General features: G+C 43.3%; 1 protein-coding gene across 2 annotated transcripts; it reads right to left on the bottom strand.

Moving 5' to 3' along the window:
• Window positions 1-887: 887 nt before the first annotated feature.
• RALB (RAS like proto-oncogene B) lies at window positions 888-23,602 on the bottom strand. 2 transcript variants are annotated; one of them, XM_032190077.1, is made up of 5 exons: window positions 23,539-23,602; window positions 8,877-9,030; window positions 7,336-7,544; window positions 4,742-4,919; window positions 888-2,798 (listed from the first exon to the last, which is right to left on the bottom strand). In XM_032190077.1, the coding sequence occupies exons 2-5, from the start codon at window positions 8,988-8,990 to the stop codon at window positions 2,679-2,681; spliced, it is 621 nt and encodes a 206-aa protein (XP_032045968.1). In that variant the 5' UTR covers window positions 8,991-9,030; window positions 23,539-23,602; the 3' UTR covers window positions 888-2,678. The 2 variants fall into 2 exon arrangements, with proteins under 2 accessions (XP_032045968.1, XP_032045969.1); XM_032190078.1 differs by lacking the exon at window positions 23,539-23,602 and having other exon boundaries at window positions 8,877-9,033.
• Between the last annotated feature and the right edge of the window lie 941 nt (window positions 23,603-24,543).

A 24,543-nucleotide genomic window follows, 5' to 3' on the forward strand; every position in this document is an offset into this window, starting at 1 on the left:
TTTACCATGTTCTCCGCTATAACTGGAAAGTTAAATCAAAGTTTATCAGAAGTACAGAAGAGGATACCATAGAGCTGCTGTATTTAGGCTATGCCTAGCATTTCTGGTAAAGGTTACAAGCACAGAACACTGAAGAGATGCAGTATCAAGTCATGAAACAGCAAGCACCATTTTCAAGTAAGTCCACCTTAGTGGTGGAGCTTTATCTGTTGAAAAAAGTAACCCAAGTGAAAAGAGCACGCAAACCGTACAGACAGCCATAGGAGACAGACTGTTCTGAATAGAAATTCATCTGCCCTATCAAATACTGTCACGTATTTTATGATTAAAGAGATCAAAGGTCAAGGCATGCGAGTCACTTGAGTTACCACAGCTTAGCTGGTTATTGTGAGCTTTGCCAAGTTCATTATTCATATAGCAAGGAAAGCTTATTCAGTTTTGTTAGATACTTTTTGCAATCCACCTCAGAGGGGCTTGACCTAGTTAAGCTTGCAGTGCAAACTCAACTGTTGTTTATCCTTTAGATTAATTAACGACTTAACCCGTAGGCCTCAACTAAAACCAAACCTGAGTGGTCTGCTTCCAAAGCAGACATTGATATGCTGTAGGCACAGTGTGCATTCAGAAATGGATTTGATCCATGGAAGTTCAAGAGGAAACTTCGTTCCAAGCATTACAGCTCCAAGTGTCCCATTAGGTGTTTAGATTTCAGACAGATACTGCTCAAGTGGTTCTGTAAGCCACCAGGCTCCTACAGCCTCTGCCTCACAACTCTATTGTTAAGTTGGCTTTGTGATACCAACCATGGCACTACAAGAAATATTTCCAGAACTGGTAACCATTCTTTCTGTGCACAGAAGGTAACGTTAACAGACAAGGAATTCAACTTGACATGAACGAAGATTACAGCACCTTTTATTTAGTACATTTTCCCCAATCCAATGAGTTGCCTGACATGTTAGACTAATTATGGAAGACGATGAGTTTGTGATAAGTCCCTGTAAAACCTCAGACCAGAAGTTCTGATATCTAACATTTTTCCTCCATAGTTCAGACACTGAATGCACAAGAGCAATCTAGTACATGTTAAAAATGTTTTCCATCTTCAAATTACAGTATGAAGTACAGAACAGTATTTACCACTCTTTTACCTCAAGAAAAAAATATTTGTTAATTTAGTGCTGCAGTGTGCTTCATTGAACAACCACATAGCATTATCCTTTCACCAAGGGTGTTTAAGCATCTAGTTAAAAAGCAAGGTACAGTCACTACTTTTCAAGTCTGTCTACTCCTTCAAAATGGAAGATATCCATAATTCATTGTGAGACTCTACAAACAGAAGAGACAGTTACTTTCTACAACAGTGACAGAAGTATTTTTTTGGCAACTGCACTCAATTTAAACTGCATCAGAAAACACAGTTCAGTCAGCTGACAAGAGAACCTGCTAAGAAATGACTTCTCTTCCATTTTTAGGCTGGTTTTTGTTGACTAAAACATGACCACCATTGCATAACTGACAGCAAAACTCAACATGCATCTCCATGTGCTAGGTTGCTGTGCATCAGAAACAGTACATATAAAATTAAGTGAGTAACAGATGTGGCAACTGCTTAACTCCATTTGCTTTCTGCAACCGTGCAAATAATCACTGAGAGGTAGCATGTATGCCTCACCTACTCCAACTCATGACTGTGTTGTGACCCACCCTTACTCGAGGTCTGTTTTCAATAAGACATGGAATGGATGCAGATGTTCCCACTTTTCCATCATGATCGTGGATTTAATATAAACAAAACACGTGAACATTGATTTTCACTGTTCCAGTACTAAGGGGAATGATGACCAATGTAGAATGAGTGCAATCGTGTCTAGCCACAAAACATGGAAGAAACCCAGGACAACATTTCTAGGAGACTGTGACAACACTATTCCTTTTGAAGAAAGGCTTGAGTCATTTTCTCACCCCATACCACTAATTTAAGGATGAGAATATGGACCAGCGGGGAATGCATCTGACCAGTATTTAAATATCATAGTTTTTATTACCTAAATAAGTCTGAAGTGAGTCCATAGGCTTGATTCATGAATGCTGTATTGACTAAACAGAACATGGAAGAAACTTTGTTTTGAGTTGACTCAAGTGTCAGTTGCTATTTAAGTGGAGTGTAGGAAGGAAACAAGCAGATTTCAGCATAAGAAATCAGTGACCACTAACAGAAGATGGAGACTCAAACTCTTACCAGTTGTCATCTGGCTTTTCTGCCGTTTGCAACATCAGTAGGGCAACAGTGAAAAATTGTTTGAACCTGAACAGCTGCGTTTCTTAAGGCCAGTAGAGGTTCAAGAGAAACATTCTGAGAGACATTAACGTAAACCAGGAAGTTAATACGAAAAGAACTTTGTATAACCGCACAGAATGATTGTAGTTCTGAAATTCAGCATGTTTCTAGTTCTGAAAGACACTAGGAAGACAGAGCCCATTTCAGTCTACATAGGCATAGGTTTTGTTGGATACCAGAAATGGTTTCAAAGTTCTGTTTTCACATTTTGAAGGTATGATATGCAAAGCAAGAGATAAGGGAGTCAATACAGACTTCCTTTCATGAATCCAGCCCTATATCCTTAGTGGTATCTTATCCATGCCACCTGTAGATAGATATTTACAGTTCCCAAGCATCACAGTAAGCAGCATCTTTCTTTAAAGCTTTTCTTGTTCTTGCCACTTTTCTTGCCATTCTTGTCTTTGTTTTCAGACATTTTCTTTGCTCTGATTTCTCGCATTAAATCAAAGAATACCTAAGGGGGGAAAATAAAGAAAGATTAATCAAGTTCTGTCACCTGAAGGCAGATAGTTGCTGCCCAATACAGTAGCCCATAAAAGACGTAGCACAACACAGTATCTAACAGCAGAATTGAATCTAGACATATACCCCAGTGACAGACTCAACAGCAAAATTATAGTATCTGAAGCAGCAGCAAAGAAGCAAGACTGTTCTATAATTCTATCTTAACTGCCTCCCAAATCATTCAGCAGCCCAGTTTTAAGAGCTTTTTATTGAATGTTGTTCTTGCACAAAAGTAGCATTCAGAGCTCATGGTAATATTTGTCTGTGCCCTAGAAACATTTCCAGACAAATCACTTGCATTAGCCAAAGTATTTAGTTCAGTTCTTTCCATGTAGTTATACGAGCACACACACCGCTGCATAATATTCTGCCTGTTTTATAATTTAAAAGAGCTACAGCATTCACGTGACAGTATCAGGTACAGAAAATTCTCAGACTTTTCTATATGAAAGATGCAGAGATTTTTACTAAGAACTTTAGATGACTTTACCCCTGCAAGTCTCTTGCATGAGTACATACCGTGTAAGATGTAATAGCTGTTTCACAGTACAGAATTACTAGGAAAAAAATTAACAAGTATAGGACAAGAACTGTGTTCTTCCATAGAGTTATTCTTTTTAAGGGGACCTATACAGGTCTTTTACACTTGGAAACAAGAACACGTTATGATCAGAAATAGAATAGCTTAACATTCATAACCCTCTTATAGGAAAGTTTTATTCTGCTACAGTGTCCATGCAGAACCATCACAAAGGCTGGTAACTTATCTTAACAGACAAGAGTGTTTATACAGAGGATAAGCGTATGTGTCACATAAGCTACCCAGGAGCTAGGAGAGGTCTGTAACACCATGCTAGTGTGATCTAGACATACAACTATATTTCTGTTAATATCCAGTAGTCTGACTTTCTAGTAACAGCACGTTAAAGAATGCTTTTTGACCAAGTTTAAGTTATGGTATGTCCTTTATAAGGAAGATATCTGAAGAGTTGTCTCAATCCCTTTGTCTCTTAAAGAGTCTGTCTCTAAATACACCGTTTTAATAAACAATTCGATAATAGAAGCTTTTTATTTATGTAAGTTGTGGACCAACAATATTTCTATTAGCAAGCTAACAAACTGTTGACAACACCTTCACCCTTAGAGTTCAGCTAGCTGCCAACATCCTTTGGCCAAGCAGAAAGCTGCTTACAAGTTGTAATCTTGAAACAAACGCAGAATACCAAACTATCATCAGAGTCCTTAGGAGCCCAACAGTAAATTTCCAGTTATCTTCTGTGGACTAGTGAAGTCCACAGTGAAGAAAAAGGACACCATCTTCAAGAACCCCCCTAACTACATATCATGAAGAGGTTTGAAACTATTTTTCCTACAGGGTGAACACTCAGTCTTAACTCATCTCTCATCCAGAATACCCCAACAATGTTTAATTAAGAAACAAGCTGCAGAAACATGTCATGATTATCCTAGACCAGGGTGTACAAGTCAAAAAAGGTCAGGGACGCTGAAGGAAGAGTTCCTGTCAATTCAGAGCAGTCTTGGCAAAACACGAGAATCAAGCTTTGCCATTAGCCACAGCACACAGCTTTGTAAGGAAGGGGGGGAAGAGTTTATAAGCACCTATAGCTAACAGACCTTGTTGGAAAGCTGATTCAAGTACCAACACTTAAAACAAGGCAGTAGTATTACCTTGTACTGGCCTCTAGCTCGTCTGAGCTATGTATTTACTTCTATGTACATATTCTAGTAAATTAGTTCATTTCTAATAACCTATGCTTTCAGAGATTCAACTGTGGATTTGCTTTTGTTCCAGCCAGAATTAAGAATTCATCACTCAGCTATTAAACAACCCATATCAATCTAACTCTAGCAGAAGCAAGTAATTTGTCTTACCTTATCTACATTTGCTCTAGTTTTGGCAGAAGTCTCCACGTACTGCACACCCCATTCCTCTGCCTTACTTCTAGCCTCTTCTACAGGCACTTGTCTGCGCTCTTCCAAATCAGATTTGTTTCCTACTACCAGTAAAGGGATTTTATCCTCTTCGGCCTTCACACGCAGGATCTGTTCCCTAATGCACCAGGTATTCAAAAATAAGAACATGTGTTAGTGGTAGCAACAGAAACACCTACGCTTTACACAGTGGATCATGTGGCCTGCACATTATTTGGTGTTTACAACAGTACTTAAGTCATTCCCAACAGTTGAACATGCACTTTAAATGATTCCAAGTTTAATATACTAATGCCACAGGCTTTACACTAAGCAAATCCTCACGTTTTCAGGAAGGCTGTTATTCCTTTTTGCTGGAAATTTTGCTACCCAGGGTCTAAAAGAAAAGTTGTGTGGTAGAAAACAACTCACAACAGGAGTTCACAACTGAATGAGGAAAAAAGTGCAAGTACAATATTTGCCAAATTTCACTAAGCATTCAGCCGCTGCCCTCAGGTTCCAACCTGCATCCCACCTCAATACAGGTCCAGGTAACAAAGCTTTGCCAAAGCAGTAGGTTGAGAACATCATGAGTAGCTGGCAAGGATATTATTCTTAATGGCTACTTAAGCCTTGCACAAAGGAGAAAGTTGATTAATAATACCGAACTAAAGGGCTAGCATATCTTTCAAACAAAGCCATCTAGAAAAAAAGTGAACCATCAGAATTAACCTTGCTATCCTGTATCATCCAAAAAGGACCTATCAGCATCTGGGAAAGGAGACAGAGCAATGCTGCATGTCCACCTCAAAGCCTGTGCTGTTACTGGAACAAAACACGTTGAGACCAGACTGATATGTGTTGCTGTCCATCTAGGATTCTGGAAGAACTGTACCAGTGTGTACTTATTTTTAGACTATTTTTAATTTTATTTTTAGTTATTTTCTTCTTGAAGAACGGTTTTTCAAGCAGCCAATTCTTACATATGAGCTTAATAAATAATGAAATTAGTTAAATGGAGTATTTAGTTTTCTTCCAAACCATTAAAAAGTAGAGGATTCTCCAGCCCAGATCTTCCAGGCCCTTCTTGCTCACCTTGAGGGCCAGCACTGCCTTTTTATTGTTTTGACATTCTGGAATCTTGAACCAACACATGGTTAACCTAGTTAAAGAAGTCTTACAAAAAACAGACTGCCAAGATAAGCACTCCTTCTCATCCAAAGCCTTAAGCCTTGGGTTTACCCTTACATTTCAGTTAAGCACACAAGCCAAGAGGCAGGCTAGGTACTTCCAGGAAGTTTCTAATTTTTTTTTTTTTTTTTTTTTAAACTGTTTTTGAATGTTATCTGACTTTTTCTCCATCTGTCACTAAGACGAGTCTAGCCTGAAGTCTAGCCTTAACACTCAGTTTCAAATCCTACAACACTTGAACTGCTTTGCGCCTTTAAGTAATCCAAACAAAGCATATCAAGCAGAACAGCTCTAGCGTGTTCCCTATGACCACCACCTTTGTAAAGCCTAGCAAAAGTCAAAGTATGTGATGTATGAACAACATTTTTGTACCTTTTAGGAGATTATGCAGTCCACTATTACTGTTGGAACTGTATAATACATTAAGAACCTGGACTAAAAGTCCTAGAGTGCAAGGAGAATTTGCTATAGCTTTAAAAAAAAGTCTACCTAGCTTAGCACCAGCACTTACGTTTCCAATTATCTGTTAATCTTGCATCACTAAAACAAAATTAACATAAACCAGACTGATAAAGAGCTTTTCATCTGGCAAAGAATTCCTAACATGTTCCCTGTGTTGTGGCTAGTTTTACTTCAAGTTGCACAGATGTCTTAGGGAATCTCTGGATTATCTTTTGCTAATAGCTGTTGCCTCAATGTAGAAGAGCCAGAACACTTGCCCTGAAGAACCTAGATACATGAGCTCTGAGACCAGAACACTGGATTAAAACCCTTTTTTCTTATACACTACACAAGTGGTTTCTGTGCTCAGTCTGGTGCTGATTTTTGCATTAGAACTACTAATCCTGAGAACAAAAATGGAAGCATTTACTACCACTGTGCGTCTTTCTAGGAATATGTCTGCCTACAATAGTACTGCTTGGCTGCCAACCCTTGTTTGGCATCAATCCATACCTGAGAGTGGAGTCTAATCCTTCCTTTCCTTAGAGCACCTGCTTCTAGCAGTAAGCAACAGAGTCTGAAACCTGGCCAAAAGGCAGACTTAATTCCAGAAGTACTGCTCTAAGATAATTAAACTCCACATCCACAAAGACTGAAAATTGGCTTGAATACATACGTTTTAGGAGTCCAAGATTCTGTTATTTGTCTGAAGTTGCTGCTGGCATAATGTACTCACAAGTTGAAGGCATGAAGACAACTATAGCCAGAGGCTAGGTACAGTGGTTTTAGTTACCAGTTACTGAGAGCAAAATGATTGTATTGCCACTTTTATTGACCAAATGATAAAGGGTAAAGGACAAAGGTAGATTTTAAAAGCAGTTGTCAGAGGAGTATCCCCCCCACCTGGAAGAGGAATTACTTACCGAAACTCTGCTGTTGCTGTGAAGGATTCATGTTCTGTTATTGAGAAGACAAGAAGAAACCCTTCCCCACTGCGAAAATAGTTGTCTCTGATGGCTGCATAATCCTCCTGTCCTGCTGTATCCAGAATGTCTATCTGAACTTCTTCACCATCCAGAACTACTTTCTTTCTGTAGCTGTCAGCCTTGGTAGGTTCATAGTCTTCTACAAACTGAAGGAGATGAGAAGGATTAGTGTTTAGTATTACTGTCACATGGTCTCAATATTTGTTCATGCCTACCCTGTCATTTTGGTGACACTTGAAGTCCTGAAAGCCTTGCCATAATTCAGTCAGATACAAAGTTCCACTGTCTTTTTTTTCTTTCTAGTTTTACTATAAAAAGCAATTAAGTACTTAATACATCTAAGAGCTGGCCCACCTAGTCAAGAGAAATGATCTTGATAAATAAAATTATTGAATTTCAGCACAATTTAAGGGTCAATGATGCAGAATAAGCTATCAGCTTACAAACTGGTTGCATTATCTAGATCTCCTCCTTCAAGGATAAAGTATTTCTGAGTGCACTTCACTTGACTGTATAGCTAACCAAAGCTTCAGTAGGTGTAGATGACAGCATCCAACTGTTGAACATGAAAAGCTGCTCTATAATTATACAGTCATGTAGTTTAGTATATAATACTGATTGGACCCACAAAGCCACTGAGTTAAATTTGTGGTTCTGTGCTAACAGCACAGGTTCACCATAGGTTCCTTACATTTCCAATTCCTTTTTCTCAACCTTGAAGCACAACAAAAGGCTGCACCATGACCCTGAGATCAGGCTGACTGGGTTTCTCTAATGACCATGCTAGAAGAGGTACAAGCAGGAAGTTCACACCCTCGAGCTGGCATCACCACAGATTTCTTTATGCCAAACTCAAGACAGAGACCAGTCTCCAGCAAGCCAGCTGATGCCCTGGGTTATCTCAGTGTAGGTACCACAACAGTGCCTATACCATCTCTCCCCATAGATTAAACCTGTTCAGATACTCACATTGCTACAGTGTGATTGGACAGCCTGCAAATAAATGCTAACTCCTGAATTACAGGGTCAGGCACTCATTCACATATGAATCTGGACTGTCTGATCTAGTATATCTTCCTGTATATCACTACTGAAGAACTCATTCTCTAAGCACGCTTACTTCTCCATCTGGCTCAGAGTAAGCCAGAATGCTTATTTTTGACTTCAACCTTAACTGGCCTAAAAGAAACAGCAACAAAATTAGTTTCAAAGGCAATTGCTAGCTACCTCTGCAAACACTCAGACAAGCCACTTCGCATTCTGCACATCTTTTGAAGACTTTTTTCCCCCCCTTGGAAAGCACCAATTTTGTCACCCTTGGTCCCCAGAGGTTATGCTTTGTCTATTCCTATGTTCTACTCTGGCCACTCAAGTCACTAGGCCTTTTGCTACTTACATTTAGTCTCCCTGACCAACTACAAAAGTTTAGCGAGATGTATTCATTTGTGCTTTAAAGAAGGTGAACTGAAACTACTTACCTCATCATACATGAACTGGAGAGTGAGTGCAGATTTGCCCACACCTCCACTGCCGACCATAATTACTTTATGGAGTGCCAAGGAACTCTGGTTCTTGCTCTTGCTGGCAGCCATTGTCTTGTTTGCCACAGAAGTGCCAGGCAACTAATTAGATCTGCTGACAGAAAAAAGCAAGTCACCATCCATGACACCAATGGCATCACAGCAGCACACAGGGGAGGCATCGCATTACTGTGGAAAGACCAGATTAAACCCCTGCCCAGCAAGCTTGAAGAATAGGCTATCAATGCACTGGAAAGCAAGTCAAGTCACTGGTATCTAAAAGACAAATAGAAACGCGGTACCAGAACAGTGTCTTCTCTGCAACAAGAAGACCATTAATAGAAGTGCCGAAGGTTTCTCACAGCAGCTATTAGCTGAACAAGCTGCTCTCATTTGTAAACCCATCCTATGCAATTGCCACCTACAGATGTTTCCAAAGAAGGAGACCACGCTTCCACTGACAGGAAATTAAATGTTTTTGTAGTTCTTCTTACAAGGCTTTATGCCTTTCCAAAGTATTTCTTTAATGTTGATGCAGCTTAGTTTCAGCCTACTAACAGAGCTATACCTTAGATCTGCTTATGAGAAGAAAAAACTTTTGATCTCTTCTCTACGTAGGCTAATAAAAAAAGCAGAGATTCACAGTAAGTTCTGGCAGGAACAAATTGCAAGAGCTTCCAATAGAAAGTCTTATGAGATGGCATTAGCATTTATTTCATGCAATTCCTACCTTTTGATGCTGCTGTTTGCTTTTGAGAAAATTCTGCTTTACTGCAAGAAATTCTCCTGTACCTATTCTTCTCAAGATGTTGCAAAACCATAAAGAGTAAGCTTCAATAAATAAGTACTTGTTAAAAAGCCTTTGTTTGTTATGTGCCATGCAAACTAAGTGCTTAGGGGCAGTAGTATTTTTTTTTAAGAGGGCTCCAGCACTTAAGAGTAGCTGGACACAGCAGTTGGGATGGAGAAACACAAGCATCAGCTGCCACACTGATTAGCACAGAGCAGCAGCTCTGTAAGAACAGCCCACTGGGAACAAAAGCAGAAGTAATTGATATTAAAAAATGATGTGTCACCAGTCACGATCCCCACAATGAGGGGAAAAAAGGGATGTGTACTTCAGACACATGACTGCTATAATGGAAGCATGAGGATAGCAACACTCATGTCCTCACAGCAGGACAGCTCAGGGACCCAAATATTCACATAGTGGCTGAGTGCTGTAGGAAGAACAGCAAAACCATTCAGGGAACATTACTATGGAAAGTGACTACACCAGCCTTGATTTGTATGTGTCCATTATTCCAGAAACACAAGACATACCTACAAACAGGCCTACCAGGGGTCTCAAGTTAGTCTAGACTAATAATTCTAGAAGACGCTGCAACCACCGTGCCATGCCGTCAAGTTCTACTGGATGAAAACACGAGGCCTACAGCACCAGTCACATGAAGCACTATACTGCAAAAACCCTCAGAATAACTAGCTGTCCTAAACAAAACCAGCTAGGGACCGAAGGGTTGTTAACCTACAAGCACTGTAGGATTACAGAGGCTGGGAAGAACCTCTGGGCATTGCCAATTCCCAACAGTTCCCTCAGAACAGCTGGCTCCATTCACATGTGCTGTGTTTGGGGACTGGCAATTATACCACCCTCCTGGCAACCCACCCTGGTATACACCAATTGTGAATGCCTCCCCCCCTTGTCACGACTTTGTTCTGAAAAGCAACACCTCAAACCAAGTTTTCATTGTCTAGTGCAGGCCGTGCCAGAGCAAACAGGCCAACAATGGAGGAGCCCCCTCAGGACAGCGCTTTCAAGCATTCGAGTTCCTGCATTTCTCCATGCAGAGTATTTTACTCCACGTGTTTGTCACAGATGACTAACTTGCAGTGCAATAAGCGTTCATTTCAGGGTGAACACCAGCAAGTGAAAGCACACATTTTCCTGCAGTAAACTTTTGTTATACAGCAGCCCCCTCATGCAGGACATTCCTTAATACAAAAGGTCGAGGGTACAGCAATGGGATCAGGTGACTTTTCAGATTCTTCTTGTTCAGCACACACACTTTTGCGTTTGGGACAGTGAACTCAGACATTATCCCAGAGGTTCCAAGCCAGGACAGGGCTGCACATGTGATTTTTATCTCTTACATCTGAGAGAAAGCAGATGAGGATACAGCTCCCTGGCAGGCAAGCATGGAAAACCCCAAGAAAGCCCAACATACAGCATCTGACCTCTAGAAGTTACAGCAGTAAAGCTTTTTTCTTCACTTACAGTCCACTTATGCTGTACAGACAATAAAGTCGGATTCAACCTGCCTCAACATAGACACCCAAGGCATAAAAGCTACAGGCTGATCACACAGTGAGACCGTTTCGGGTAACAGCACAGCGTGCTCTTAGAGAAATTCATTTTGTCCCATTTCAAGTGTAGTCTGGCTTTGACAGTGGTGGACAGGCTGCTTTCTGGAAAAGCCAAAAGATCCCTAGTGACATATCAGTCCAATTGGGACTTTTTAAACCTTTGAGAAGCACGCTAAGGTTACTGCATTAGCTAATGAGGTTTTCAAGTTAATACTTTTTTTCTGGTGACACAAACTTAATGCTGCTGCATATGAAGTTGCCACACCAAGCAGTAGAAAGCCACAAGACAATGGGATTCCTAACCTTGCACTGTGATACGCAACTAGAATAGAAAGACTTACTACCAGCCCAAAGAGAAGAGAGCAAGTTTCCCAATACGCCAATTGGGATACCACGTCTTTACCTGGCCACATTACGGGAACAGCTCCCTTCCACCACCCAGTTTCGCTCTCTGCCCAGTTTGTATTTCCCACATTCAGAGACTCACTAGAAAGAACATTTTAGATCCTTCCTTTCCCATCCCAACTCAATGGGCATTGGAGAATGCAGGGTCAGCCTTCATGTACAGCATTACCCAACTGGCAAGCAAAGCATAATAAACAAAAGCCAAGCACCAGCACACTATTTGACTGTTTTTAAATCTAGCCCAGCTCTTGGCAGCCAAGGTATTTAACCCTCCCTGCAGAGCTACTACAAGTGCCACTCGAAACTTTCTGAGTGTCAATACTACATGAACCCTCTGACACAGGGGTCATGAAACATGAGAGTCTACTCAGGACCATCCCTACATTGCATCACCTCAGTGAACTCCCTGAAAGCACTGGGCAAGCAGCCTGGACCCAGCTGGGCAGGGGAAGCAGAACCGAGCAAAGCAAGGCTGATGGTGCAACATCTAGAAGAATTTGTAATGAATGTAGTTGCCATTAAAACACTGCTTGATTTCCTTCAGCCCTTCACTCCAATCTGTCATTCCACCCGCAGGTGGAACACCATGCTCCACTTGGTATGGTAAACATCACGAGCTGTAAAAATAAACCTGCTGGAAGGCTTTGGGTTTCTTCAGGATACCATTCATCCTGCTTTGAAATAAAGTTCTAGAGTTTAGACCAGAGCATGAACTTTTCAGGAAGCCTTTCATCTTTAAGAAACTAGAAGTAATTACCTGATTGATTTGCTTTAAAAGAAAATGACTAAGAAAAGGAGTTGATAACGGGACTTTTTGATAGTAGTTTACACAAAGCCATATACAGAGTAGAAGCTTTGCGGTGCTACTGGAAGATGCTCTTTAGACCATAAAAACAAAGACTATCAGACAGACTGGCCACATGAAACAACAAGAGCTACAAGTCAAGCCACAGTGGTTCCTGAAAGGTTTTATTTAGACTTCTGAAGATATTACCGGCAGAATGAGGCCTGTGGCCCAGTACATTTTTGCATTCAAACCGTACCACCCCCAAAAAAATCTAGCCTTAAGCTCATCAACCATTTCAGCCCCCTCTCATTTGATTGTGACTTCTCCAGGTTGAGTAAGGCCTCCTACCACTGAGTAACCTGCACAATGTTGTGTCTTTCCTGGCTGGCCCCTGGGAACTGAGTACTTTAAGTGTACAAACAGCTTCATAAAGTCCAAGTTTAAACAAATTTGCTTATTTCTCTACCCTCTTCTCAGCCTAAACAGTTAAGCTCTTCCAGAACACTGCCAACACACAGGACTGGCTCACCTCATGCCGAGATTCAGAGATGACTCCTGAATAACTACCTACATTTTGAATCAGACGACACTTTCACATCCCTTATTTCATCGGCATTAAGGCTCCATGGTTGTACAGTCACTTACAGAAAGGATACAGCACTTGTTGCTTCACAAGAAAGGAAGCAGTTTTGCTAGTGACCACCCAAACACGGAAGAAAAAAACATGAGAAACTTGCAAGTCTACTTGCTTTCCAGCAGACACTCTGCTACTACAGTAAAAAAAAATTCTAGACACCTCCAAAGGCTGTAATTGGAATCGCTTCTAGTTTTTCCCATTCAGTTTGAGATATAAAAACTGAAATAGAGCTCTAAGCTCAAAATTACTGAGATCGGCCCTTGTTCTCTTACTGTGCAGCTGATATTCTTGGACATTTCTTTTCATCACTACCCCGCCACTGAAAGCAGCCATTCTTTGGATTTCAAAGTGGGATTCTAGAAACCCTTAGCCCAATAGCTTTGACAGAGCAGCTTTGTTAAACCTTTCAGATACCTACTTTTATAGGAAAATCTGGGTATTCAACCTATTAAAGACTTAAATATGATGTCATCAAAAGCAAGCACAGAAAGGACAAAGTTTTGCAACACTATTTTAGTGATCCTCATTTATCAGAATATGAATTAGGGGCTTTGGGGTGTTTGGTTCTGTGATACGCCTGCAAGAATGCAGTCACAGAAATTCCCTGGATCACAAAACTAATTAGCAATCTCACTGAGCTATGAACTGTAAGAGCTCCTCAGCTGTTCTGAGGCTATCCAGAAAATATTTAAGCACTGAAATTCTATTAGCTTTCAATGGACTGTAAACGCTCCAACTGGTAGTTCAACTATAAAAACAAGTTCACTGGAGATTAACTGGCATATTTAATGCTACTAAGAATTTTGGGATATGCATGCTAAAAATAAAGAATGCTACTCTACCTTTTTTCACAGCGCTAATATCTTCTCTTGGCACGTCTCCAGTTATTGGTTCTCACACTAACCATTATGAAGTGCTCAGCACAAATTCTTCCTGTTAGGATATCTCTGTATCCTTCCCCATTTACTGCTGGGTGTTTCTACCTTCTTGGTCATGGCTATAGATTTTCCTGGGCCACGCTTAACCAGTTCAAGGACCTCATTTGGCTTGAGATGTCTTCCAGAGCAGGTAGAGGCAGCAGTTTAACCTGCTGCAGAAAGGGGGAAGTTCCTGCCCCTGTTCACAGCGTGCTCCTTCACGGTGTGCTGGTACAGCCAACACCCTGCTGCAGAGCATGGGCTGAGCCTGAGAGCAAAACCCAAGCCTGAGATTTACTTCTGGTAATTAGGCTTTTTTTTTAAACCTGTGCAAACCTATTAAGTCTTGAAGTTGCACAAGTAATAACAGACAAGAAAGTAGCAATGGATTTGGGACACTTGATACTTTATAACAAAAGGGAAAATAAGAGTTTCTAGGGCACAGAACTAACTTTCTCCATAAACACAAAGAATATACACTGTATAGACTGGATCCTTGGTGGAAGGAGTGTAAACTACACCTAAATGTTACAGAAAAACTACAGCATGGATACATTTACTTGGTACCCTGAAACCTACAGTTTCAATCAAAATTAGTTACTAGTTACACCCAATAGACAGAATCTATGCACACATTTAAAGACATTTGTAATCACAGCATCACCTTACATGACTCCACACATTTGCATGCAGGAAGAATGACCTTGCTATGCAGAGACTTCCAGTATTTTTATGAAATATGCACACCTGAAGTTATGTAGAACTTGAAGAATAGAGACACCCAGCTACATTGCTGCTTTAATTAATCATGACATAAGCAACCTATGCAGTCTAGCTCCCTATTCTTTGCAAGAAGTTATAGCTAGGCTGAGGCAACCCCTCAGTGAGGACACTGAGGCTGTCCTCAGATCTGGGTGACCAGGTGTTCTGTAATTCAATGAGGTCACTTCTCTGTATATACAAAAAAGCATGGTCTTGTGTATACTTAGCACATTGACCTCACCACCCTTGTCAAGCCCAGCCCTGCTTTGACAGAGTTTCCTGAAAAACACATCATTACAGCTTCAACAGCAAACCTGACAGCAGCATTTACTTGCTGATAAAATAATTGAATATGCCCTCTCATATCATTCAGTAGGTGACAATTCTAGATCATTCATTAAGAAGGAGTGTCGTGCATGCCAGCAGTAATTTCAAGATAACCTTGCTTAGAACAATACTGTTGTCTGAGGAAACCTGGAATTAGATAATCCAAATCCTACCCAACGGTTCTAGTCTGCACCAATGCTGTGTGTTGCAACAGCCCAGGCAGTCTGACTGTCAAAGGGCAGCTGTTTAAAATAACCCTTAGTGTCAGATCTATGCTGAAGCAGAACACAAACACATACATACTCCTGTATCTAAGGTAATTCAGTGTCACCTTTTTAGAATTCCCCTCAAATTGAAGTAAAATGGCAACGGACTAGAAACAAGTTGTGCAGCTAACTGAAGAAGAGGAAGGACTGCCCTTAGATAGCACTTATAAGGTGCTACACACCCCAAAACTGCTTATATCTGTATTTGACTAAAGGTTGCAAAGGTCAAAGTTAATGCTCTTAACAGGCTGATAGCAACAGATCAGGAGACCATCAATGCATGCAGTCATCTCAACAGGACCGTTTTCAATACTGCAGTCACATGCTCACACAGCACTGCAACTCGTTTTATTTGGAGCCGGAATACAGACACTAGAATGCAAGCCTTATTTCTGCTGCTTCATTTTGGTCTTAGATCTCTTTATACAGATCTGTATAAAATCTATTACAATTATTCTATTTTTGTCTCAGACTGCTTAGGTAGGCATCTCCATTTCCCAGCTTAATAAAGCAGTGCCTGTCTTGCCCTTAGTCTTTATAAATACAAAGAGCATTCAGCCAACAAAGGGAGGAATCACAGAAGGCAGCATTAAAAGACACTATTAGAATAAGAGGACAGTTATACGGAGCCTTTCCAATTTGCTGCCAAGCTTGGACTACGCAATGATACCAAGTTCATTCCTGCTCAAACAAAACATACAGCTCATCCCAAAATCAAGCTAATTAAGCGGAATTATAGCTACTTAGTTGTGCATAGAACTGCCTAGGTGACCAGCAGCTCGCAGTGGTACAAGTTGCCACTAAACCAAATGTGGTTTTGCTATTTAATTCTTGCACACTGAACGCACACCAAGCAGTGGAAGCATCTGCAGGAACAGAAGCTAACGGCTGTCTCCACTGCTGTTCCACTTCATCTACCAAACCACACCATCTGAAGGTGAACTCTTCTGGGATATGATACATGAAAACAGCCTGAGCATGCTGTGGCCCTACAGTCATTAGGTGAGTCATCTCCATCCAGACTTCCTCGGAGGAAGGAGATGAACTGACAGCTTCCCCTACAGGCTTCCCTATGGATCCTGATGGAGGCCAGAAAACAGAGACAATGTAAGGGAGGGAAGACTGCCAGAACTCCAGCATGCACCAACTTCCCAGGGAGAGCACCATAAAAACCTGTTAACGAGTCAACTGTAGCGCTGCTCAGTTCCTCTTCAGGCTGCTGCAGAGTCAAAGTGCAACTCATCACCCTACCAAGGCACAGAGAGACCCACATGGCCCTGTGCCTTCAGGAGATCATTGCTATCTGGAAGCTTGAATTTCTGTCCTGACTGCAGCGTGAGTTGCAGTGGCACAAACACAGGAGGAGGAAGCAGACGGCAGAATTGCAGTTTTAGTGTCATACCTGTCCTTTTAGATTCTAGCAGCAGCCTTGTATCCTTCCTGCTTCACGCGGTGCAACCTACCAGCTCTGCCACGTTACTGCACCATCCTGTCACATAGGTACAGGCCCAGGTCAGCGATGAAGTAGACAAGCACAAAGCACACGCTCCCCTTCCCTAACTAGCAGGGTTACTTCTTCCCCAGAAGAGACAGAGGGTGCATCAGGCCCACAGGCGTTACACCCCCCAGTGGGCCATGCAGCACCACCCCGCAGTGGGGCTCCAGGGGAATGGTCCCTCTCCATCACAATCCCCCCAGCCTCTCACAAAGCACTCAGTATTTAGATAGCTACAGTCAGTTACTAATACTCTGATTGCCTCACTGTTTCACAGATGGCACCATAGAAGCAGTTATTTTTTTTCCAGAAAACTCTAAGACCAGCATCCCATTTTCTATGTTACTGTGCTAAGTAACCAGCAAATTGTACATGACACCACGTGAAGTGCGCTCTTTGTTCCAAAAAGACAAAGCATTACCTGAAATGGAAATCTTAAGACACCAACACCACTACAGCTAAAAAGCAGTTGTAGGGATGTACCTGGCCAGACTGCTCCTGGTACTTGCAGGAAGCTGGCAGGTCTGGTATTAATGCCTGGAAGACATCTCAGACATGCTACAGACAAGACTAACCTACCACACTGCTCTTAGCCTAGCAAGAATTTGCTAGAAAACCTGGTAAGTCTTCTACAAGCATGAAGACTGAGCTAATAGCATTAATTGGTATTGCTGTGGTAGGTTTGTCACTGTGGCGGCAACTGCCTAGTGGCCTAACTACTTGCAGTGAGTTAAGGACAGCATTTCTCACCTTAGTCAATGAGGCTCATTCATACCAGATAAGTGACACTACAGGAGAGTTGTACAACAGCCTCAACTCCTGTAATTGACTTGCAAAACGTATTCCAACCTTCCTTCCTTTGAAAGCTCCTCTGTGCAGGAGCATGCTCTTCTTCAATACACAGCACACACCAGGTCTGCCAAAGCACTGCTGAGAGATAATGACATGTTTCAGATGTTAATCTAATACTGATTTTTAATCAGACCTCTAGGAACGTAACAGATACCTCAGACAAGTCAAATTCTCAGCTTATGCAATGCCTTTAGTAGGTTCACTTTGAATTCCAGTGTGCTAACTTCAAATGCTCTATCAGTATGAGGTTACAAAATGGTTTCAGTCATTACTTCAGTGGATTACCTGCAGCTGTACTATCCACAAGGAAGTTGCCACTACCATTGATCCAATAAATTCCTGCCAACACTAATTCAGCCATGAGCTTGCACAGAGTTGCAGGGTTTAATTCTTCTGCTCTCGGCAGCATTACTAAGCCAGGTTTCCTTCCCTACCTTTATCCTTAGCTGTTGGAGCTTACCCCCTGTTCTTGCAAATGCAGCACACAGCAGCAGACAGGCTACCACTGAGGCTGCTACCACCGCTCATTCAGAGGATGGATCTGGCCAGAGCATGCCAACTGTCTTCAGATACCCCAGTGAAACAAGCACCCAGGATAAGCCAGAAGCCCAACCATCATTTAGCCTGCCTTCGGTACTACCAGCAGTAGCGACTGTTCCTACCCACACAATTGCCTGTCAAACATTCCTTGCTCTGAAGCTGAAACTGGAGTCCCATGCTCACAACTCTGTACCACCACGAGCCGCTCAAATACCTGCTGACATTTGATGGAGGTAGTGAACAATAAGCCCCTAGTCCCCAAGTTTACTATTAACCACGGAGGCACACCTCCCCAAGAGGGCTGGGGAATCATGTCCCTGTAGCCTCTGAAAATACTTGCACTATTTTGAGCACCAAACTGAAGGGCTCGCAGATGCATGCTGTGAGTCATTAAGCTCCCTCAATCAGGCACACTGCACTGGAGTGCCAAGCACTGAACCTTTTCGCCATCTTTCGATCGATACACTTGCTTCACACAAAGCAACAACAGTGACATTTAGTATTTCAGATAATGAGGAGTTCTCTCATTCCGCTGCGTTAAGCCTCCTTTAAACAGAATTCTTCCCTCAAGTTGCCCCAGCCAGAACAGCGGCAGTATTTCTGTCTTTAAATGCAGTGCTCTGACAGCCCAGTTTCCAAGGGCCACATGCAGTCTCAGGATCCCTAAGTTAACCTAGAAGCAGCTGACTTCAACACAGAACTCAGCACGTACTTAGCCCAGGACACCTCCCTGTGTACGACCTAGCAAGAGACAGGCCACACGGAAAGCAGAACCAGCACAGGATAAGCCATACATTTATCCCTGCCTGCTCTGACACATTTCTTCTCCTCAGAGCTTGTTACCAGAACAGAAAACTGTTGTCCTGATGCAAACCAGCCCATCTCCTAGCTCTCCTGCCCTTCCAGGGGAATCAGCACAGCTGGTTGCTCTGCACACTGCTGCATGCAGGACAGGGAGCAAACAGGAGATGCTGGGGGTCTGTGTGCAGCTGCAGGGGCTGTAATGCCATCAGGATCACAGAGATGAGCTGGGATCACTGGAGCGCTCTTTAGGATGGACAGGCCAGGAAGGCAAGGCAGGGGAACTTCCCTTTCCTGAGCACAGCAGGAATGAGTGATGCTCTGCCCGAGGATGGACAATCAGCCTTAGGGACAGGTTTAGTGTCCCAGTCTGGTCTTGCTGCTGACTGCATCTCCAGAAGCATCTTCCAGCCTCAGCAACTCAACAAGCCGGTGTCCCAGCAACACAGCTCCTACACACCTCGTTCCTGGGGAGCCTTTGGGATAGGAACACCTACTCAGAAACTAGAGCAAGTACAGCAAACCTAAAAACTTACAGCAAGTCCTCCATGACAAACACTTAATTAGTTACTCTTCAAAATAAAAATCGAAGTTCCTATCTGGCAAGTACACCTGCTGTTATACCATTAGAAGACAGTTGTGAATGCTTATGGAAAGAAGCTGAACAAAATCACTGCTTGATCCCTGTTTTACAAGCTGAATGAGTGAAGTTGGACATAGGAAAAGGCTGGCACTGATACTGTACAATAACATTTTGAATTACGTGTCTTCTTCCTTGACAGCTTCAGAACAAGATTCAGCCGATAAAGCTGAGTTTGATCTCAGTTTAACATAACAAGGACAACCCTAAGCAAATTCTCATTGAGCATGCAGAATTGTTTAAAAATTAAATTGCTTCTTAAATTGTATTTTTAGAATAGAAACAGAATGAGAAGTAGCACCAAATCCAAGCACACATTCCATCTTTTTGAAAGGCCATTTCTTTAAATTGCTTGGCTAGTCTGTTTTATTATATGGTGGATAAAAGTGGAAAGCTGCCATAAAAGTCACTCAGTGAGACTTTGTGGTGACTGCCCTGATGAGAATTCCTTACCTACCCAAAATGGGATCTCAGTAAGCCAAAAACAATAAATAGCTGAGGATTACCATCACGGGGAAGAGTTTCTTATAGCAGCAGCAGTTTAGAGGAAAGGCTGCATCAGAGATTACTACACACTCTAGAATTAGTTTTTTCTAAGCAGGGAGTGGCTTCCTCAGTTACCAAAAGCACCTCTTCTCTGGACAGCTGAGGAAACCAGCATGCAACCTGATCTATAAAAACACTCCACTTGTTAAGCTTCTGCTCAGGATAGTGCTCTCCTGGGTAGAAGAGTGCTAACCTTAAGAAAAACACTATATTTAGCTAATGCTCTGCAACATGGAGTCCGGAGCTCAGGTAACTCCTACAGTTCAGCTTTTTAAAGTGCCCTGACATGTTGTGAGCGTCATCCCACAATGATTACACTACAATAACCTCATCAAGGTGTTTCCCCCCCCTTAACCTACCATAAGCCAATAGTTTGGAAAAACCTTTGTCATCTATTAGGCAAGTTTGCCATTCTTTCAGTTGGCCATCTAATGAACAAAACCTTGCCTGATGTTCGGGCTAAGTCTGGGTCTCCAGTGCTCCCCTGAAAGATGGCCTTTTAGTTCAGGTGAAGACATGCACAGAAAGAGCTAGAAACCTAAGAAGCCACAACACCTACATAACTGCATGTTTTCAGCTTTTCAGCCCTATGCTTTGACTTCAGATTAGTTCTGTCACATTTCAAATTTAAGGATATTAAAAACTCTAGCTTCAATACACTTTGTTGCCTGAAATATTTTTTTTAATCACATCAACTGACAGCACCACTAATTCATGAAGTAACAGCTGACAGGCTTTTTAAGACTGATAATTCCAGAACTGATTTTTTTTAGTCTTTGACATACGATCCCGCAAAGCTTTCTAGTGAAGACTGTTCCCATTAAGTCTCACATTCCCACAATCAACCATTATTTGCACCTTTCTGTACCATGTCTGCATCCATGAGAAAGGCCATGGGCTCAAGGTCCATACAAACCAGTTCTGAGCGACTGCTCTAAGTGAGCACCCTGCCACCCTAAGTAGATTCAAGTATCTGCTTGCACAGCAACCTCTGTAACATTCCCGCATGACTTCATGGCTTTCATTTTGACAGGTCTTAAAAATATATTTGCACATCTCAAGCGCAAGAGACAAAACAGATCCTCTAATATCACTATTAAAGCAGCATTCAGAAGAACACGAAGAAACAAAGCACGAGTTATGTAGACTTAACTTGCTTAACTGACAAGACAACTTGATATTTCTGGGGCAGGCGTTGATGAAATTCTCTTAGTCCTGTTTAATGGGCTAAAAGGAGCTACCCACAAAGCAATCACACCCTGGCAGCTATTAACAAGTACTTTTTAACCATCCACTCCACAGCCTCTTGTGAAGAGCCACAATTATATCACCAAACAAAAGGCACTGTTTTATTATTACCACTAGGAACAGCCAAGATTGTTTGCTGACATTCCTGCTCCATCCAACAGCAGATAGCAAGCACTGGAACCTTATCACCACCGCTTGGTGGTGGCACAGAAGTTTGCAAAGACAGGGCAGGGGGAGGAAAGGGATATAAAAGCCTAAAGAACAAGGCTTTTATCAGCAGGACAGTGTTTTCAAGTCGAGATAGAGTTTGAGAATGCAACTGCCACCTAACCTGGCTGACAACTGGGATCAGCACCTCTCATAAATCAGGCATGCAAGAGCTACTGGAAGTCATGCACACAGGGTGTGGGAGGCAGCGAATGCCAGACCTGTGTTCATCACTTCTGTGGCACCCCCACAGCCACTGGATTTTGCTCGAACTCCCAAAGATAACTGCTTCCATCCTGAAGTTGTTTGCTTCGGGCACGAGACACCTGCTGGCCTTGGGTGCTGCTTTTGTCTTGATCCCACCATGCACTCCCATTGCCTCAACACTCACTGCCTGCACAGCCGACATGAGAAACTGTCTCCTTTAGTACATCTACTGTGAGAGGCCTTTAATTAAGATGAATTCGTGGTGTAACAGAAAGCAATTCACTTAATCAGTAGTCAGTCACATGGAGTTTGAATCTAATTACTCTAGTTAATAAGAAGTTATCAATTCAAAGTACAAGTATCCACTGCATAGGAAGGGAACAGAACTTACAGAGCAAGAGGACAAGATCAAACTACAAACCAGGCTCCTGAAACACGATGTTAGGGCTTGTTTTGCTACGCTGCCTGGCCACTTCTGCTCTGTTCACGGGACAGAGCTTCTGCCTGTGAAGCCTGGACCCCAGTGCTTCCCAGAGAAGTAAGCCACTTCACACAGCGTTCAGTCAAATTACAGTCGGTGCTCAATCAGAAAAGTTGCAGCTGAAAGAAACTTAAAACCTCTACGGGGCATTAGATTGCAGAATCTATCATCCAGGATTTCAGCACACATAGAGTTGTACAGGCAGCATCTCAAAGCGCCTCAACTGCTCTTCTTTCTGTCCAGATACCCAGCACCACTGCGCTGACAATTAGGGACAAGTTTGAGAGGGCATTGTCTGGTCAAATTAGGCTTTCAGTTAACAGTTTCTGAAAAGCTTTCCAACTATGCCTTTGAACTAGACATTTCTCCACAGCACATACATAACGCCAGTGAAAGCAGGGCAGCTTCACTCTTCTCCACGCACACCAAGCAGGGGCAAGCCGGCCCCCTCCAAAAGGGGCACACACTCTAACACGGGAAACTTACTCAAAGAACAGAGAAGCCTGCAGACTATTCCCATAAATAAGAACTATTTCATCCAGGAAGTGAATGCAAAAGCCTTTACTGCGGTAAGTCGATACCATCTGATTATAAGCAAAAAAATAAACCTAAGTTCAGCGAGCAGAGGCCAGAAGCGTGATGAAAGCAGCAGATACGGCTATTTCGACAAGCCTGCTGTAAGCGAGCATAAAGACACTACTGCCACGCGAAATGGAGCTGTCGCTATTCAGTTTTGTATAATTAATAGTTATTTTTGGCTATCAAGCAAGAGCTGCCACACGCCCTGTCCCCGGGTGCCTGCCCCCTCACCCGGCTGGGCTCGCTGCTGGACAGGGCACCACAAAGTTTCTCCGCGCAGAGCCCGCTCCCGGGGAGCCGCAGCTCCGAGGATGCTCCCGCCCAGACCCCGCAGCCGGCAGGGCAGCCCCGGGGCCGCCCCAGGAGCGCAGAGCCCGGCCCTGACGAGCCGCGGCCGCCCCGCTGAGGCGCTCCCCCAACGGTCACCGGGCCCCAGGCCCTGCCGCAGGGCCGGGAGGCACGGCCGGCCCCAGGTGCGGCCGCCTCCTTCCCCCCACGTCCCCCGGAGACCCCCGGTGCCCCCCGCCCGGGCTCAGCCCGGTCCCCGCCGCCTCACCTGGGGCCCCGCTCCCGGCCCGGCCGCAGCGCTGCCCCCCGCCGCGCTCTCATGGGGGCGCCGCCGCCCGCGCGCCCCCGCCGCGCACTTCCGCCCTCGTCGCCGGGGCCGCCCGGCCGCGGGAGCGCGCCCGCCCCGGAGTCACGTGGCGCGCGCCGGCCAATGGGCGGGGAGAGGCCGGGGTGGGGGTGGCCGTTAGGGCGGCCGGTGGGGCTGAGGCGGCGGTTGGTGGGGTGGGGGGGAGGTGGGTGAGGGAGCGCTGCTGCTGCTCCTCCTTGTCTTGGTGGGAAGGGGCTGCAGGGAGGTGCCGCCTCCCTTAAATGCACCGCCGGGGTTTTGGTGCGAGCTCAGCTGATGGCTGGTGCCTGAGAGCGAATGGAAGCTTTCCCCGTTTCTCCTCATAGACGTTGGGGATGCTGAGCTCTCTGCCCTGTTAGATGCTCGTCCTGCAACGCTGCTGTGTGTGTGTGTGAGGACACAGCGTTTAACTCCTCAGGAAAAAAATAAAAATAAAAATCTACTGCTATATTTACTGCAACCCTTCCTTCAGGTGTGTATCAGTCCACAAATCCAAGTTCTGTCTGTCCAGTTCTAATGTTACCAACCCATCACACAACCAGAACAGCAGTCTCGCCAGTCACAGAGAAATGTGACACATTTTCTCTCTGCTTTTCTGTCTTTAATTCGCTTAATTTTTCTAGATTTAAAAGGTAGGAGAGTTTGACCTATTCCACACACTGAAGTTAAAGTGAATATCTCGGGTAAAGTTTTTCCTTCACATAAAACAGCAGTTTTCATAATAAGGCCCATTTCGGAAATGATAAAAGTCATTATTTCCACCTATCTCTTTAGTTTGAGATCCTCTGGGTCAAATGCAGAAGAACAGGAGACGTGAGAGTTTGAGCAGTGAGCTCCTGCTCTCACACAGGGCTTCCATGGAGCCTCCTATGGCAGGGAAGGAATTGCCTTCCACCTATGTCTATTTTCACCTCTGTGAGTGAAATT

The sequence above is a fragment of the Aythya fuligula genome, chromosome 6 (assembly GCF_009819795.1).
Source record: "Aythya fuligula isolate bAytFul2 chromosome 6, bAytFul2.pri, whole genome shotgun sequence".
NCBI lineage: Eukaryota > Metazoa > Chordata > Aves > Anseriformes > Anatidae > Aythya > Aythya fuligula.